Source organism: Epinephelus fuscoguttatus, linkage group LG22, assembly GCF_011397635.1.
Source record: "Epinephelus fuscoguttatus linkage group LG22, E.fuscoguttatus.final_Chr_v1".
Classification (NCBI taxonomy): Eukaryota; Metazoa; Chordata; class Actinopteri; order Perciformes; family Serranidae; genus Epinephelus; species Epinephelus fuscoguttatus.
In genome coordinates this window covers 3,034,669-3,053,230 of record NC_064773.1, presented here as the reverse complement: position 1 = coordinate 3,053,230, position 18,562 = coordinate 3,034,669, and the positions used below count along the sequence as shown (strand labels likewise).

The window sequence follows — 18,562 nt, the reverse complement described above, 5'->3', positions numbered from 1 at the left end:
GGTGAATCTTTCACTGTAGACAAATCTGCTCTCACAGCTGTCAAAATATGAGACCCTGTCAAAATAATAGTCCTCATAGTGTGGTTCAACCACTGGTTCACTACGTTTTTTAGCATCTGGCCCAGTTTCAGACGTCTGTCTTACTCCTGGGGGGGGCGGCAGCAGCTCACTGCATAGGGACCTGGGTTAGGAACCTGAGGGTCACTGGTTCGAGTACCCATACGAACTAAGTATGGAGCACAGACTGGTAGCTGGACAGGTGCCAGTTCAGCTCTGGGGCACCACCAAGTGCCACAAGTGCTCGGGAACAGTCTGATATCTCTCCACATGCTCCATGTATGGGTCCTGTTTGTGTGAGTGTGTATTTCCGGGCTGTGTGTCTGTGACAACACATTCTTCTTCTTCATTTCAATAACTGAGGCCCAAAGAGGTCTCAAATGTTTCACAACAAAAGCACAGATCTGAGAAGAGTCCTGAACAATAAAAACAACAACTTGTTCCCTGAACTCTCCAGATTTATTTTAAATAATCAAACACTTTGTTGAAAACCACTGACGTTAAACTTCTGGACATGAAGTTAAAAGAACGAACAAAAATGGAGGTCAACAGCTGTTAAAAATACGTAACGACAGTAAAAACATCGCAGATCCCGACTCACTGAGACTCTGGTTAGAAACACACCTGTCCTGCAGCAGAGTCAGTGTGAACGAGTCCACGTCTCCTGGTGGTTTTTCCCATGATGCCTGGAGGCTGTTGACCCCAGAGCTTCTCAGAGTGATGACACGCAACGCCATGGGGACTGCAACACACACACAATTCAGTTCAACTGTATTATTATAATATTGTTGCTAATTTAAAAACAGCGTAGGTTCAATACAAAAATGATGTTCTCTCCACTAAAACAAAAAGGGATTAAATTCGTGTTTATTGTAGATGTTCAGTCATATATTTTTCCCTTTTTTAGACCTAAAATATATATTTAATGTCAAAACAAAACAATGTACCTGCCTTTAAAAACTCCATAACGTGTAACTTCACATTTTAAAATGTAAACTGCACAGTAAATATAATCTGTGTCCTCAGAGTGCAAATACCTGCTTGTTAACATGTAAGTAAGGTGTATTACTGAACATTTACAAGAGTTTATTTTAAAACAACTCCTCTCCTGCTCAGTTGAAACCGTTTACAATAAATCAAAGTCCCTGAAGTCATTAAAGTTTGAAAAATAAGCGCCCTGACGATGTATTTCTACCTGTAAGATATACTTCTGGACTTACAGATACAGACACATAAGAACACACCTGTCCTCCCCTCCACTGACACAGAGGTGTTCAGGTTCCCGCTCCTGGTCGTCACGGTGATGGTGTACTGTCTCCCAGGTGTGAGCACATTGAACGTGCACTCCCTCATGTTTGGCTCCACCTCTCTGGTATCCACAGTGATGTTACCTGCAAGATAAATACAAGATATCATCGAGTGTTTCTGTATTTCTGTGGTAACATTTTTATTTTCTGATATTATTTCTGTAGTAAAATATAATTTTTCTGACATATATATTTTGGTAAAATACATATTTTCCATATAATATTTCTGTTGTAACATAATTATTTTCTGTCTTATATTTCTGTGATAATATTAGTGTTTTCTTTCATATTTTTATTCTTATTTTCACATTTATATTTTCTTTATATTTTATATTTTCTGTCGTGTATTTCTGCAGTAACATAAATATTTTCCATTAAATATTTTTGTAGCAACATAAACATATTTTCTGTCATATATTTTTTTGTATTTTCTTCCCATAACTTATCGGAGAGTGACAGACGCCGAAATGATTCAGTTAATCTATGAAATCTTAATGACTGATTACCGTGGCGAATGGTCAGGAAGTAGTTGTCACGTGACCCAGAGGGGGCGTGGCTCCACATGGCGCTGAGTGAGGTCTCGTCTGCGTGTCGTATGTGGAGGTCCAAGACTGAGGCGGGAACTGCAGAGACAGGAAGTACTTTAGCTCAGGTGAGGTCAGGCTCAAGTGTCTCTCTGGTGGAGAATATTTTTTATTGTATGTTTCTGCACTTATAAAACATATATTTGTATATCGTTATATCATAAATATATTTCCTGTTGTACACTCCTGCAGTGTTCTGACCTGTTCGTCCGTCACAGCTGCTCTCTGCCGTCAGTCCTCCACTCTCCACTCTCAGCACAGCTCTGTACAGTCTCCCAGGCGTTAGTCCCGTCCCAGGGAAGCTGAAGTTCACTGCCTCTCGCTCCAGAGTGGTGCTGACTAACTGCTGGGAGCCATCAAACAGGAACAGTGTGTAGCTCTCCCAGTGGCCAGCGGGGGGCGTCCAAGACAGTAGGAGGCCACCGGAGGAGGCGGAAGACAAGGACAGGAGGGACACCGCCGCCGGAGCTGGAGACACGACAAAGACAGGATGAAGAAAAGAAACAACGAAAGAGAAAACGAGAGGAAGAGGACAACACCTCACCTGTCCTGACAGTCATTTCTGATTGGCTCGTCAGTTTGCCGCTCATAGACGTCACCACGACCTGATAGGCTGAGCCAGGAGTCAGCTGATCTATGGTGACCTCCGTGGCGTCCGGGGGAAGCATCGTCTCCCTGCGGCTCGTGCCATTGGTCAACACAGTGGCGATGAGCATGTCCAGGTCGCCTTCAGGCTGTTGCCACGACAACAACACGCTTGTGCTGTTGTTGTGGTCGACGGTGAGGTTAGAAACAGCAGCGGGAGCTAGGAGGAGATTTAGAAATAAGATTTACTTCCTGCAGTATTTCCTTTACTTCCTTCCTGTCTCCTCCTTCTTCTTCTTCTCTCCGTACCTGTCTGAGCCTCCATCGTCTGGCTGTTCTGCAGCCCACCGGCCTCCGTCACCATGGTTACGTTGTAAAGTCGTCCAGGCGTCAGGTCAAGGAGTGTGTGCTGCGTCGCCGTGCTCTCTAACGTCTCGTTCCTCAGCAGACCTGCAGACACAGGTCAAAGGTCACATGACTGTACTCATAGAATTTTATTTTACATTTTATTTTGGAGTTTCATATTTGATGAATGTCGTCCTTCAGCACAGGAAGTGCTCAAATTTTTTATCAAAGTAAAAGTATAGAAATATGTGCAGTGAACGTGTGAGGGAGGAACAGTTGAGTTTGGTTTTTTAGGTGATTTTGAAAAGGATTGAAAAGGAAAATAAGTAAAGCATTTCAAAACACGGGACATTACAGAGGCACAGGGTGAAAGAAGACAGAAAGAAGTTAAAATAAGAAAATAAAGAAAAAGAAATTAAAAAAAAAAATACTGTAAAGTAAACACAAATATACCCCCGAAGTTTAGGAAAAGAAATACTCTAAAAACATTAATCAAGACACCAGAACTATAAACTCTACTGAACAGAACCACTTCAGTAAATGTTGTATCTTTGCACCTCTCGTCGTCACTCTCACCTGCACAAACTGAAGTGAAGGAAGAAACACGACAGCGGTCAGATAAGCGTCTGCTGCTCAAACACTAAAGTTTCCACTTTCAATATATCATGCAAAAACAAAATAAAGATAAACATAGTTAAAGTACTTCCTGGTTTTAAAGAGTATTAAGAGGTCGACACATTTGTTTTCTGCACGATTCCAAAATAAATTAAACCTCTAAATCGACTTTAATGAGTCTTTGTGTGTTAATTTTGTAGTGTGAAGGTTTTTCCTTTTGATTAGAACTTTATCGTCCTCCACACACTGTTACTGTAAATAAGACTTAAACTGTGATGTCTCGTTAGCGCCCCGATGAGGTTGCAATGTTCATAACATGATAAAGATTTGGATCAAACAAACATCCGTACAACATCAAGATGTCAACAGAAACACCAGGATTACTCCTCTGAGGTTTATGAATATCTGCAGCAGGTTTTTGTGTAAATGATAACTTGCAGACTTCAGGTTGAAGTTTGGGGGGTTAGTGTCGAAAACTGTGTTTAGCAACCCCTGTTTTTTTAGATCATTTCTTGTATAATTTGCCTGTTTTATTAGTGTGATCCATCCAGGACCATTCTGTATAAGTGTCAGATCATGTTACAAGGTTTTCGGGATGAGTCTTTAACGTGACAGCTCCTCATTACGTCTGGTTATAAACCAGCTGTGATAAAAACATGGAGGACGTACCTGTCTGGTCCCACAGCTGCAGCCTGAAGCGCTGCGTTCTGCCCGGGCCGGCCTGCCAAGAGAGACCGAGGCTGCTACATGTCCTGGAGGTCACTGTCAGGTCGCTCACTGCTGACGGCCCTGATGATACAACACAAACACAAACACACACAGTCAGACAATAAGCCTTAAACTCCATCACTCATGCAGCGTGTGTGAGACCAGGAAACACTTTTCTACCTTCATCATCATTAACAGACACTTACAGTTTGTCTGAAAGACAGTAATGGAGTGGAACTAAGTACAATTACTCTTTAAAGTACTGTGTAGAAGTGTAATTTTATGGTACTTTATACTTCCACTACACTGACTGGGCAGCTTTGATTTCTTTCACATTATTAATATGAAAAAATTAACGATGATGTTTTATTACAGATTAATTAAAACTGTAGGCCTATTTACAGTGATTAAAATGAGCGCCACCTTTACCTGCTGTAAAATTAAAGTGATGAACACATTAATAACTAATAATAAAGCTTAGTTTTGTTCCTACTTATTTTAATGGAACACACTTCAGTTCCTTCACCACTTCATCACAAAAATTAGAATCACCACCTCACAGCTGTACACCTCCACGCACCAGTCCACCCTGTGGTTGTATGACTCCGCCCACCAGTCCACCCTGTGGTTGTATGACTCCGCCCACCAGTCCACCCTGTGGTTGTATGACTCCGCCCACCAGTCCAGTGTCTCTGACAGTCTCCATCCATGTCAGTGAAAACATGGATGCTTCACACACAGAAGATCTATACAATCAGCACAGTTTCAAGATTAGAGTCACCAATTCAGTATCTGACCAAATGTCTCCCCTTCTGTTCCTGAGATATGACGTTAAAACATGATGATGTCACAGTCAAGCTGACCTTTGACCTTTTGACCTTCATTATTTGATCCTGTTAGACATTTGGGTCAAGTTTGGTCAAAATTAGTGAATGAATTCTTGAGATATGGGTCACACTGACCACCAAAATCTAATCTTTTTTATTATTATTATTTTAGATTTATCTTTTTTTTTTTTAAAGATTTTTTTGGGGCTTTTTTTGCCTTTAATATACAGGACAGTGTGAAATGGGGAGACAGAGAGAGTGGGGGGACGACATGCAGCAAAGGGTTGTTGCAAGCCGGAGTCGAACTCGCAACCGCTGCAGCGAGGCATCGCCTCTATACATGGGGCACCGGCACTATCCACTATGCTACCAAGATTTATCATTTATAGTTCATCATTGACTCTAAGTGGACGTTTGTGCCAAATTTATGGAGACTCCCTCAAGACCTTTCTTGAGACATCACATTCACAAGAATAAGACCAACACAAGGTCACAATGACCTTGACCTTCAACCACCAAAATCTATTCAGTTCATCTTTGAGTCCAAGTGGACGTTTGTGCCAAATCTAAGGATCCTCCCTCAAGGCCTTTCTTTAGAAAGGTTCACAAGAATGAAATTGACACAATGTCACAATGAACTTAGTCTCGCTCACCAGACCTTTCTCAAGAAAAGAAAGGTCTGGCTGCGCCGACTCTCACTTTAAGATTGGAGAAAAAAACACCCTGGCTGCTTGTATTTCTTTCAACCAATCACAATCGTTCTGGGCGGTGCCACAGCAACGGTGCACTTGCAAAAATATTGCCGGGGGGAAACAGGTTTTGGTGTAACACGCCCACAAAAATATCACCTACAGGACGCGAACCATGGCAGAAAAATGGCTACATCCCCGCAAGATCAAACACCACAAAAGTTAGTAAAGGACGTGTTGAAAACTGCTACACAACCGGAAGTGGTAGGGCGGGACTTAAGAGGGTGGCTCGTTCCGCCCAATGAGAGGCTGATCTATGCAGCGAACTTCTGCCCACTCAGACTACAATGAACTTGACCTTTGGCTACTTAGTTCTAATCAGTGGATGTTTGTGCTAAATTTGAAAAAAATTCCCTCAAGGTGTTCTTGCGATATCACGTTCATGAGAATACGACACACGAGGTCACAGTGACCTTAAACTTTGACCTTTGACCACTAAAATCTAATCAGTTCATCTTTGAGTCCAAGTGGACATTTGTGCCAAATATGGAAATTCCCTCAAGGTGTTCTTGAGATACCGTGTTCACAAAATCAAGACAAACACAAGGTCAAGGTTACGTTGACCTTGTGTTTGTCTTAATTTTGTGAACACTTAATTCTAATTAATTCATCCCTGAGTCCAAGTGGACGTTTGTGCCAAATTTAAGGAACCTCCCTCAAGGCCTTTCTTGAGACGTTCACAAGAATGAGACGGACACAAGGTCACAGTGACTTTAAACTTTGACCTTTCGCCACCAAAATCTAAACAGTTCATTTCTGAGTCCAAGTGGATGTTTGTGCCAAATTTAAAGAGGACAGACAACCAAAAGCATAATGCCTCCAGTCATGGCTATCTCAGGCACAGAGGCATAAAAACATCACCTTAATAAACAGATGAAAACAGTAATGTTTTTCATGTCTGTGACGGGCTGTAGCTCCTCAGTCCGCAAGTAATGTGTCCTGTTACTGTTGCAATTAATAATACGTAATACATCACATATATAAATATATTTTAAAAATATCCCAACATTTGACTTTTCTTAGCTGTGATTAACCCCATGAAACTCCCTCAGCTGGTCTGAAACACAGTCAGCATAAAACTGATCAGAGGAGCTCCTGTTAATTGTTTGTGAGGAGGATATTTCTGGAGTCAGACGAGAGGATGGACATCCGTCTCATCTCTGAATTTACTGCGTCCTAAAACAGTGGGACTGTTCCTTTAAAGTGATGAATGTGTTTTGAACATGAGGTTCAGTCGACCTGCAGGAAAAGGATCCACCACTTCAACCTGTGGCCTTGCCATCAAAGTCAGAGCGCTGTGGGAGTCCTGCTGACACTCCCACTCCCCTGCCTCTCTTCAAGCCATCCGCCTGTCTGAGAGCTCCGGTTTTTCCCACAATGCCTGTGCGTGTGTGTGTGTGTGTGTGTGTGTGTGTGTGTGTGTGTGTGTTTGTGCCACCGTGTCGCCACTGGTGCTTCAAGCTCAGGTTGAACAATATAATCAGCCGTTGAGATCTCTGCCCTGAGTGCCACACGGAGACAAACAAACACTGAGTGTCTGCAGACGCTCTGCTGATGTCTCTGTGTCTGAGCTTTGAGGGAAGTGACAGTTTAAATCATCTAAAGAGTTCTGGATGGACTTCAGTTTGTGATGAACAAACTCTGCAGCTCTGCAGACCCTTTTAGCCTCTTTTAGCTCCTTGTTTTGGTTTTTAAGGCACATTTCCTGTCTGTATCTCAGTTGAAAGCAGAATGAAGGATATTTCTAAGTGATTTTTAACATATTTGTCAGGAGAGGGCAGCAGAGGAGATACTCAAACACCAATGCTACTGGACAGCAACAAAAAAGGTTCACAGGCTGAGATGCAAATTAAAAGGTCAGTTTATTTAGAACATGCGTGCACAAAACTAAGAGTGCTCAAAGTGCAAAAAATACTGAAAAGGTGACTATAGACAGCAGCAAACACGTCAGTCGTTGACTGTATCTTGACAGCACCTTGACATCTCATTCCTGCAGCACTCTCATCACAATGTTTAATGACTTTGTCCGATAAACTGCAGGTATCGGTCAATTCAATCGTTAAAGACCTGGAAAGTTGCAATGAGTTGTAATGATTGTAATCAAGTGACGACCTTACAACTAAATGTGTTAAAATGTTCTATGAAAGGTTTTTATACTTCTTAGAAATGCTTAACATAGGGGTTGGTTAATGTGACTGTTCATCCCAGAATAAAAAAAAATTGATATTTATCCTCTTAAGTGGGATTATACTTTTGCGTGGAACCAACGTGCACCTTCCCAGAAATGTAACTACAAGCCGCGGTGACGCAGACCTTCTGTCTGTCTCTGTGAGCTGAAACCATTTCCCTCAGTGGAAACAAAGCTTTGATTTACTTTAATTTCACAGATAAGAAACAATAAATTGTGAAGACAATAAAGCCTCCACTAAAATAGCATTTTAAGTCCTGTGTGTGATTTATCCTGGCTTCATATCAGCAGAGGAAATCTCTGCTAGCTGCTAGGCTAATTTATACAATGTAAAATGCCATAGGCTTGTGCTAATAACGTTAGCATGTTGTATTTGTTTGGAAAACATGTTTAGTATCAGACAGTTGTTTTGTCAGTGAACCTTGTGAGCTGTAATGGAGCTGAATTTTGTAATGTTACCTTTGTTAAATGTTGCTGTTGTCCCTGGTTTTATATGAGTAGAGGAAAAGTCTCCTAGCTGCTAGGCTAATTTATACAATGTAAAATGCCATAGGCTTGTGCTAATAACGTTAGCATGTTGTATTTGTTTGGAAAACATGTTTAGTATCAGACAGTTGTTTTGTCAGTGAACCTTGTGAGCTGTAATGGAGCTGAATTTTGTAATGTTACCTTTGTTAAATGTTGCTGTTGTCCCTGGTTTTATATGAGTAGAGGAAAAGTCCCCTAGCTGCTAGGCTAATTTATACAATGTAAAATGTCATAGGCTTGTGCTAATAATGTTAGCATGTTGTATTTGTGTATGTGTCCAGATAAAGACAAGTGTTTGTCTGTGAATGCTGCGAGTTATAGTGAAGCTGATTTGTGTTTGAAACTGTCTCTATTAAGCCATGTTTAATGTGTGTTTAATGTGTGTTTAATGTGTGTTTAATGTGTGTTTTGGGTCACCTAAACTTTACAGCACTTCACAGAAACCCCACCGCCAACTAGTGTTTTGGAGACAGACACCTCTACGGCCGATATCTCCAACACTCTGCACCTCACACCAAAACTATCTAAACTGATAAACACCTCTCCAGATGAGAGGTAGAATATGTATTTTTGATTTTAGGGTGAACTGTCCCTTTAAGGAAGCAACTGACACTTGCGTCGGCACCTTGAAGACCTGAAACAGGTAAAAACAAACCTGCAGAGGTCGTGTGAACTCTAAAGGTCGGTGGATGTCACTGTCAGAGTGCCTCGAAAGATAAGAAACCACAAACACCACAGAACAAGTGTTTTGCATTGCTGAGAAGGTTTACTGTCGGGACTCGACTGGGTGCAGTAACACCCTGTTTCCTACACACACACACACACACACACAACACATTTTTACACACCCTCACGCCCTTTCCCAGTGCTTCCCACAGAACAAAGAAACAATGGAGGCAGGAAATGGCTGAACCCGGAGCTCTGCCCACGATGGAAATACACACTGAGGGTCCAACTTCTGTTCTGGACACCGGCCAGCGTGCAGCTGCAACACACACACGTACATGTACTGTTACTGCTCTATCACTCTCTCTCAGCAGGGCTGTGGTTCCTGTAGCTAATCAAAAAGCTACAGAGAGGGGAAGCTACATGACATTAACTCTGAGACACACACACACACACACACACACACACACACACACACACACACAGACTCAACACGACAAGGAGGTCAAGTCGTGTTCTTGCACTTCAAAAGACGAGAGGTCAGAGGAGACAATGGAAACAATAGAACACAACAGAAAACAAAAGACATTTTGACTAAATATTGTTAAAAGCGCCAACGTTTAACGCTGCAGGTTTGTACAGGTGATCCAGGAGATCGGTCTATTTTTAAATATCCAAGGTGGAAAACACACTCTGATCCTTTTGGTTAAGTAAAAGACATCAGAACTTTCTTCATAACTGTCTGTCTTTTTAATGTAGTCTTCACACTACGAGCAACAAAGCAACAGCATGACCGGCTACATTGTTGTCGGGTCACCATTAAATTGCTGTTCAAGTTCTTGTTGACAAATTTACGTCGTCATGGGCTTGCTACAAACACCTCGACTCATTTAAAGTTCGTATTTGGTCAAAAATAAGGGTGGGGAAAATAACGATACAGCATAGTATCACAATATTTTGCGTGGCCTTTATTATAAACATGATCAATTTTTGCACATTTTATTACAACTTTTGGTACCAGAATAATAAAATCAGTTGCTTTTTCTGTCCACTAGATGGTGCTGATGTTTAGTTTCTCAGTCAGCGGCATTTAGCAGGAAGTTCATCGAAACATTAGCCCTTTTTAAACAGGAGCTGTGCAAATTTGCAGGAAAGCCCAATCAGTCTTTTTTCAGCATTGGCAGTATAAAAACAAAATCGGGGAGTGCAGCAAAATGCCGCCTACCTACTTTTGTTTATACAGAATGCGCCTTTTTCGGGGCAATGGGGGGCGTGAGCAAGTAACAAAACGTGTAGCTCAGCGTGTGACGTAAACAGTGACGTGGGAGGGAAGCCGCGGCTGGTCAGTCCTTCGGTGATTCTCTCGTAAGTCGGCCCGTTCTTCACCGTCCCCGTCATCTGATGGTTAATGGCCTCTTCGTTTGCGAGGACAAGGAGGGCGCGCAATTCCTTGTCTCCCCAGTTGCTCATCTTTACAGTGTCTGTCAGGTTTGTGTTTCCCTCTTGCTACTAGCTGCTCGCTAATTCCTGCTATCAGCTGTTTCCTGTTTATCCACCGCCAGTGGCTCGCACGTGCAGCGTCATCAACAGCCCCTCCCACAAGTCATCAACAGCCCCTCCCACAAGTCATCAACAGCTCCTCCCACAAGTCATCAACAGCCCCTCCCACAAGTCATCAACAGCTCCTCCCACAAGTCATCAACAGCCCCTCCCACAAGTCATCAACAGCTCCTCCCGTTGCAGAAGGGCACCTCTGTCTGTTTAAACCATAAAGGTTCCACCAATATGTCTACCCTACAAGGCGGAAAATTGGGCACCTCGGATCAACTCGCCAATCCAGCTCTGTGTGTCTAAACGCTCGCAGCTTGCCGGCAAAACGGCACAACATTAACTGAAAATCTGGCAGTGTAAAAGGGGCTAAAGACGGAGGCACCAGAGACAGAAATCAGAAATGTGCCGTCAGCATTTAAATCAAACATCTGGACATATTTTGGATTTTCTAACACAGAAGAAGGACTTGGATATGACACGTGTTATTTCAGCAGTGTCATAAGAGAATAAAATACTCTGGGGATACTACGAACATGACAGCTCACCTCACGCCGCCGTCCAGAGATAGCGTTAGCTGCTGTCAACCAAGCTAACGCTAAAAATCAACACAGGACACACTGAGCTCGACACAACTACCATCAACTGTGAGAAAGAAAGAAAATAACACAGTCCATCAGCTTCTTCATGTGCGAAGATCTGCGTCCATACAGCTGCTGAAACCAAGGCTTTTGTTACATGCTAAAAACACGTGAACCCAGGTATGTGACTCCGCCCCCTCACAGCCGTACCCAAGCTCTACAGAGAAGTGAAGCATAAAGCTGAGGAAGCTTTGAGTACAGCAGGAAGGGTGGCACAACAAGTCAGAACAAGTCAGGACATGGACCTTGAGCGTGTTGTCTACGCACTGACTGGTTTATGTGTGGACTGGGTGAGGACTTACTGGTGTTCAGGGTGATGTTTGCTGTCTCCTCGTCTTTCTGGGACTGAACCTGCAGCAGGTAGGTGGTTCCAGGCTCCAGGTGATCCAACACGCAAGTGAAAACACTTCCTGTCTCCTTGTTCCCTCCATCCTCAACTCCTAGCTGGTTTGTTCCCAGATAATTAGCTCCCGTCTCCTCCTCCTCCTCCTCCTCCTTCTTTGTCTCCTCCTCTCCTTGCTCCTTTCCTCCAATCTCATTAGTCTCTATCTCCTCATCTCCTGCTGTTCTTCTTCTACATTCGGCGCCGTCTGCTCCGGCGTCTGGTGATGTCACAGTGAAGGAGCAGTCCCGTCCAGGTGTGCTGACGGTCAGTGAGATGGAGTCCAGACTGGATACTGGTTCAGTCACAGAGATGCTACATGGGATGGACTGGGCCTCAGTGGGAGCTGCGCTGCTCACATCCTGACGAGGAAACAAGACCACAAACATTAAGAAGATGAAGAACTGATAGACTTTTGAAAAGCTTTGATTTGCCACCAAAAACCTGTAGTTCAAAGGAGTTCAATCTGACATCACTGTCTGAAAGAGAACATTCTCACACATGGCCTCCTGCAATTCAAGGTCTTACACCCCCTTCGTCTACCCAAAGAAAAGTGAGCCAAGATTTATCTGGCTTTATCTGGAAACAGCGAACACGCCAAATCTTCATTGCCAAAACTAAAAATATATTAAATATACTGCTTTAAAAAATATCTGGATATTGTTCAGATAAAATCTGTAAAACCAAAAACAATGGATCTTTTGTGTCGCTGCCAGGAAAGCATCAAATGGACTGTTGTGGTAGTTTATCAGCTGCGGCTATTTCAAGGACAGTTACTGTGTGTTTTTATCACTTTTTGGGTTCAACCAACCTTTGACCTTGTGCATGTGCGTGTGTGTGTGTGTGCTTGTATTAACCTTTGATACTGTAAAGCAGTGCAGAAAATAAAATCATTCATCACTGATAATGAGGTTCAGGGAGTTTAGAGAGGAACAATGCTGCAGGGAAGACAGAGACGGACGGACAGATAGTGAGACAGTCAGACGGGAAGTGAAGGAAATGACAGAGGAAAATGAAACTGCCTAAGTATCAGTGTAACACACTGTGAGATCCTGCAAGATATCAGCACATTGGTCCTCTCTCTTCTCTGTCTCTGTGAGTCCAGTACAGAGACAGATCCATGTCATGTTTAGCTTAGCTTAGCACAAACACTGGGAACAGGGGGAAATTGCTAGCCTCCTGCTAGCTCCATCTAAAGTTTAAAAAAAAAAAAAATCCATCTTCCAACAACTCAAAGTCCGACTTACATGCTGTACACCAGTCAGAATTGTAGTTAACATCCACGCCAGACTTTTTACTATACTGTATGAAGTGAAGACTTAAATTAAAGGTATTAAGTGTATTTTAAAGCAAAATATTGACAGGCAAGAGTCCAGTGAATAACTTCTAGAAAGAAACTTGCCTCAGAGATTATTTCTACAGGAGTACAGAGGACTGACGAAGTGCTTCATCACTGGTGCAACGACAATCACCTGTATGAATTCCTAAGTTGCGGCCTAAAACATGTTTTGTGAGGTAACAGTGACTTTTGACTTTTGACCACCAAAATCTAATCTCATTGTTGAGTCCAAGTGGACGTTTGTGCCAAATTTGAAGAAACTCCCTAAAGGTGTTCCTGAGATATTGCGTTCATAAAATTGGGATGGACGGACAACCCAGTGACGGCTGTCATGGACGCTGAGGCATTAAAAAACACATTGTAGTTTAAGCAGCAGTTAGCATTGGCGCTATTTGTTGACGGAAAACTACCTAAACTTTGTCCAAACTCGACTGGTGACAAGCCTGGGAGCTATAAAGAAACAACATGCACAGTAAATCAGATCTTTGGAGTCATTCTGGTTTTGGGAAAGTAGCGTACAGTAAGCTTTTTGTTAACTTTCGTGCAGCAGGTTGCGTACAACTAGCTCATGTTAGCTTCCGTTCTTGGAGCATGAGCCCACAGGAAACCAAAACTATGAGATTAATCTGGCTAAAACTTGGTTAAAGCTGCAGTTTGGTGTTGATTCTCAGTTGGATCGGCAGTACGAACGTGTTTTTGAGTCATTTCATTAGGATAATAAAAAAAATATTTATCATTTACTTTAAATTTTAAATAAAAGTGCGCTGCTGTTTGGCATGAGGTGCTTTTCCACACGACCACTAGGGGGCACCTTCAATTCTACATACAGATGCTTTAATTTAACAGCATAATAGTGTACACAGGTGCTGATGAAGCGAAGCCGAGCTGCTACAGCCAGAGATAATCTTTCTTTACTGCAACAGTTTTCTTTTGTAACTACAAAGTATCGTCAAATAAGACGGATTAGGCACATACCGTATAACCTTATCATTATTGGTTAAATTCTATCAGAGGATTTTGTTGTATGTTATTAAACTCTCTCTCTTCACCCAGTTTTCGTGTCAACCTCAACTCAAGGATTCAAGAATCATTTATTGTCATCAACAAAATGCAGGATGTGGTCCCTTTAGACGTCACAAGGAAGACAAAACAAAAACATATTTTGAGTTTGCATCAGGAGGAAGGTAAACAGCAGCAACAAAAACTCTGGTGAGCTCTCTGGACAGTTTCCATTTGATCCCTGGCGTCAGAATCTTATGAAAACGTGTCGTTGTTTGTCTTTGTGCGTCGTCTGGTTCAGGAGTTAAGAAAATCAGCATTTTTCGCCGTTAGCGTGGACATCAAGATGGCCGCCAACCGAACCCCATGGGCCATGAGTTGACCTTAGCAACAAGTAAAATTCTTACCTAGACACCAAACCAGGTTACAAAAAACGGGAACTTGTCCTGCTAGACTAAATACTGTACGTCCGACATCTTAACTAAGATTCACCTTCAAGAAAACATGGTCTATCAATCCTGACAATGTTTGAGCATCAAGCATTTCTTTTCGAGACAAGCTTTTTATCCCTAGTTAAAGGAGAAGATGTTGGCTGAATGACTTCAGAAAGACGTTTAACACACATCAGCCGCCTCACAAAGAGCTGCAGGCCTCTCCAGGACTCTCACAGTAAGGCCTGTATCAGGAGACTTCAGGGATTTGGTCCAAACTTTGACTGGATGGATGTGGTTACTGATAACATGTCCCGAAAAGGCATTTATGTATTTACATTTCCTTTTCTCTTTCTTATTATCGTATATTGGTGCACCCTGCGCCAGTCTCTGCACTGCTTGGCTCTGATGAAGACGAACCAGGTGCTGAAACGTTCGTCTTCACCATCAAGTCTGTGCACTCCGGTATACTTTGGACCGAATCGCTGACGTCTCTTCTGATACAACATGACTTCAATTTCTCTTTAGTGAAACAGATGTTGCACTAAAATGCACAGCCGGAAAAGTCCTCCTGTAGATAGCTCGCTCCCGTGCGTGCAGCTCACAAGAGAAACATTTTATACCCTATAAAGAAGTCTTTTTAATTTTGATTGATTTTTCATTGATTTTTTTTACGAAGACAAACATTTCTTTTACATTTCGTTACGACACAGCATCTCATCAGAGAGAAACATCTTACTTTCCCTTTCTCTCTTCAACTTAACTCTTGTGTATGATGGTAAATAAAAACACCTTATTTATTGTATTATATTCTACACTTGCATGCAAATATGACGGGAACTAATGTTTAATTTTGGAAGCATGGTGAGTAAGTAATGATGGACTGTGGTGGCTGATGGATTCTTTGATGTAAAGCTGCGGCTTTGTTTTGATAGAGATACTTTTTCTGGTGTAATGACAAAATACAATAGATATTTTAAATACTAAAATACTAATACTGTCCCTTAAGATGAGGCTCGACTGCAGCAGCACGCAAACGTGTCGACTTTTAACCATTTAAACTCATAAAAATTACATCATTTTCACTTTTTGTTTCACAGAATAACTTGAATTGCATCTGAAACTTTACAGTGTGGAACATAAACATGAGAACTAAAGGAAATGGGAGCAGACTCACCCAGAGCAGCAGCAGAGAGGTGACCCACAGGCAGCAGAGATAAAAGTGAACTTTACATTTCAGCATTTTGATCGTCTTTCAGATCTTCAAGCAGAACAAACTCCACCATAATCCTGAGGATGAGGTAGAAGACGTGACTTTATATTCACCCTTTAGAGACAGAAAATATTCCTTTCTTTTGTCTTTGAGGTCCGTTTGGAAAATTAAAGTCAGTGGAAACGAAGCAGCTGGAAATTTAAATGTATCTTAGAAAGACAGAGTAAATCCCTTTCATCTGATTTGTTCGTCGTCTCTTCTCGGTCTCATGTCCATCCTCAACTCAGACTTCAAACTCAGTCTTTCCTCTCTTTTCTCTGGACTCCCTGCCTGTCTCACCCTCAGCTGTCTGTCTCTCTTCCTGTCTGTCTGTCTGTGTGTCGGTCAGACTCTATAGTGTCGAGGTTGGGAGTCACTAACGGACTTCCTCAATCAAGCCAACAGCTCTGTGAGTCACGACAAAGGCACGACAACACCAACTCTGCCTGGATGGAGGCTATAAATAGGCCTGTAACTACAATGGCAGCACACCTAGCCGCACCAGCAGCAGAGGTAGATGTTAAAAATAGAGACGAGTGTTTGATTAATTCCCACTGAGATGAGATCGTCCTGGAGTTTAACGTTTGCTCTCTTTCTTTTCATGACAGCGTCGTCTTTTGATGCGGCTCCATCTGTTTCTCAGGTGTAAATTTAGTTTGGGCTCCACATTAACATCGTCTTTGGTTTCTGATTTATGGTTCTGAAGACACATTAAAAAGTATATATATTTTATTATCACTGAACCAAATAACTGGGTAATAGTAGTGCCAATCCAACTGAGAATCAACACCACACTGCAGCTCTTTTACTCACTTTGAACTAAGGATACAAGATCCTCCGCAATATTCATTGCCTTATAGAAGCTCAGTTTTAGGAAGTTTTCCAACTTTTGCCAAGAGGGAACTTTAGATATTGCTCCCTAGATTATGTTCACCCAGTTTCATGCAGATCGCTCAAACTTCCTAGGAAGAGATCCATTTGAAGTGTTTTTCAAAAAATTCAAAATGGCGGAAAATCTATATAAGCGGAAGTTATGGGTTCTTGAGGCAAATGTGTTCCTCATGAGGAGAGGCATCTCTGTGCAAAGTTTCATGTCTCTACCACATACGGGGCATGAGATATGCCCATTCAAAGTTTGACATTTCAATGGGTTGCTATAGCGCCCCCCTTTGGCCAATTGATGTAATATTGCTTCATTGGCATCCTCCCATGACCCTCTACCACTGTGCCAAATTTCACATGGATTGACCAAGTCAGTGAGGAGGAAAACATGGAACAGACACACACACAGAGTTTTTGTTATAATATAGTAAAATTATTCCAACAATAAAATTATAGCTGATAAATAGGGCCGAGACTACAAAGCCAGAACAGGGTTGGAAATTAACTTTTTTGCCCACCTGCCACTCAACTGACCTTTCCCTAAGACCCGCCCCTTTGTGATGGTCCAACAAGTTGTCGGAGTAATGGTGCGTTCGTTTTGTACTCGGAGGTCAGAAATTCCCAGTTCCCAGTCGGAAGTTTAAACTCGAACGCACCCTGAGATCGGATTTCCAACTCGGAAACTCGGAGCAACCGTATCAACCCCGACTTACGAATTCAAGATGGCTGCCGGTCACATACATAGTGAGTAAACACTCTGCTAAAGTACTGTTTATAGCAATTCTATCTTATTTGTTTTACATCAGGTCAGCCTCATCTGCGGCGTTCATCAGTTGGAGTGCATGATGGTTTTGAAGCTGTCTATACTCCGAAAGTGCAAGGGAAACAAAGGCTTTCTTGCAGGCGTCCATGTTTTTTTCCAACTTGTCCGCCGTTGTCAACTAGAACGCAAAAACTGTTGTCAACTCAGAGGTGACGTCATTCCCACTTCCGACTTCCGACCTTCGAGTACAAAACGAACGCAGCATAAGCATGGAGCCCACACTGTAACTAACTGCACTCCCTGAAGAAAGACAAAGAGGAAGAACAACCACAGCACACTGACGAGAGAGACAAACATGTCGTCACTGGTGTGGACGTCTTTTACAGTTTCAGAGGAAGACAACTGGTCTGATCCCCGACCACCTGACTCCCCACCAGATCAGCAAACATCTTTCTGCTGTTAAACAGGTTAGACACGGCGCTGAAGGACTGTCTGTGGAGCCGATTCTCTCACTGCAGTGGTCAGTGTCTGCCCTGTTAGCACAAGCTAACACAGCAGCAGTGGCTCACATCCATCACCGAGCCTTTAAGTAGTCCCAGCATACACACACCAGCCTGTGTGTGTGTGTGTGTATTCTTTATATTATTGGATTTATTACAGTTTTATTGACTGAAAAATACATCTTGAATTCTGTTTTTGAATTAGTGACAGAGCCAGAGAGCCGAAACAGGCAGAGACAGAGACATGCGCTAAGTAGGAAGAGGAGAGAGGAAGAGACTGATGATGTCATATTACTGGGGGACATGTTCAAATGTCACAGAGGCTTCAAAAAGAAAAGAGACAAAAGAAGAAAGTCTTAATTTGCACAAACACACACACGCAGCAGCAGCCTCTTAGTGTCTATGTGGGGAGGTGGAGGGACTTTACTTTCTGTCTTCTGTTTCCGTTGTGTACACGTTCACACGTCTGTTTTAATAGATTACCTTGAAGCATTCAATTTACATTCTCAGGCAAAATGCTTCACATGTTTCTGAAATACTTCACAAGACAAAAAAAGAGAGTCAGAACGTTCACTACCTGCAGCTCAAAAGCTAAAACACCATTAACAGAGAGGCTACATTTCTCCTGTATAAAGTTAACTCTTCTGTCTGCAGCGTTACGAGTTA

The 18,562-nt window shown here is 42.4% G+C and overlaps 1 protein-coding gene across 1 annotated transcript in view; it reads right to left on the bottom strand.

The window, feature by feature from the left end:
* The window catches only part of ptprb (protein tyrosine phosphatase receptor type b), a 48,428-nt gene extending 32,352 nt beyond the window's left edge, over positions 1–16,076 (bottom strand). The window contains exons 1-9 of the mRNA XM_049566372.1: positions 15,677–16,076; positions 11,651–12,092; positions 4,163–4,282; positions 2,843–2,983; positions 2,493–2,753; positions 2,150–2,416; positions 1,871–1,987; positions 1,302–1,448; positions 682–799 (exon numbers count right to left, since the gene is read on the bottom strand). Of these exons, the coding sequence (XP_049422329.1) occupies positions 682–799; positions 1,302–1,448; positions 1,871–1,987; positions 2,150–2,416; positions 2,493–2,753; positions 2,843–2,983; positions 4,163–4,282; positions 11,651–12,092; positions 15,677–15,742 (1,679 nt within the window). The 5' untranslated portion in view covers positions 15,743–16,076. The remainder of the gene's footprint in view (positions 1–681; positions 800–1,301; positions 1,449–1,870; positions 1,988–2,149; positions 2,417–2,492; positions 2,754–2,842; positions 2,984–4,162; positions 4,283–11,650; positions 12,093–15,676) is intronic.
* Between the last annotated feature and the right edge of the window lie 2,486 nt (positions 16,077–18,562).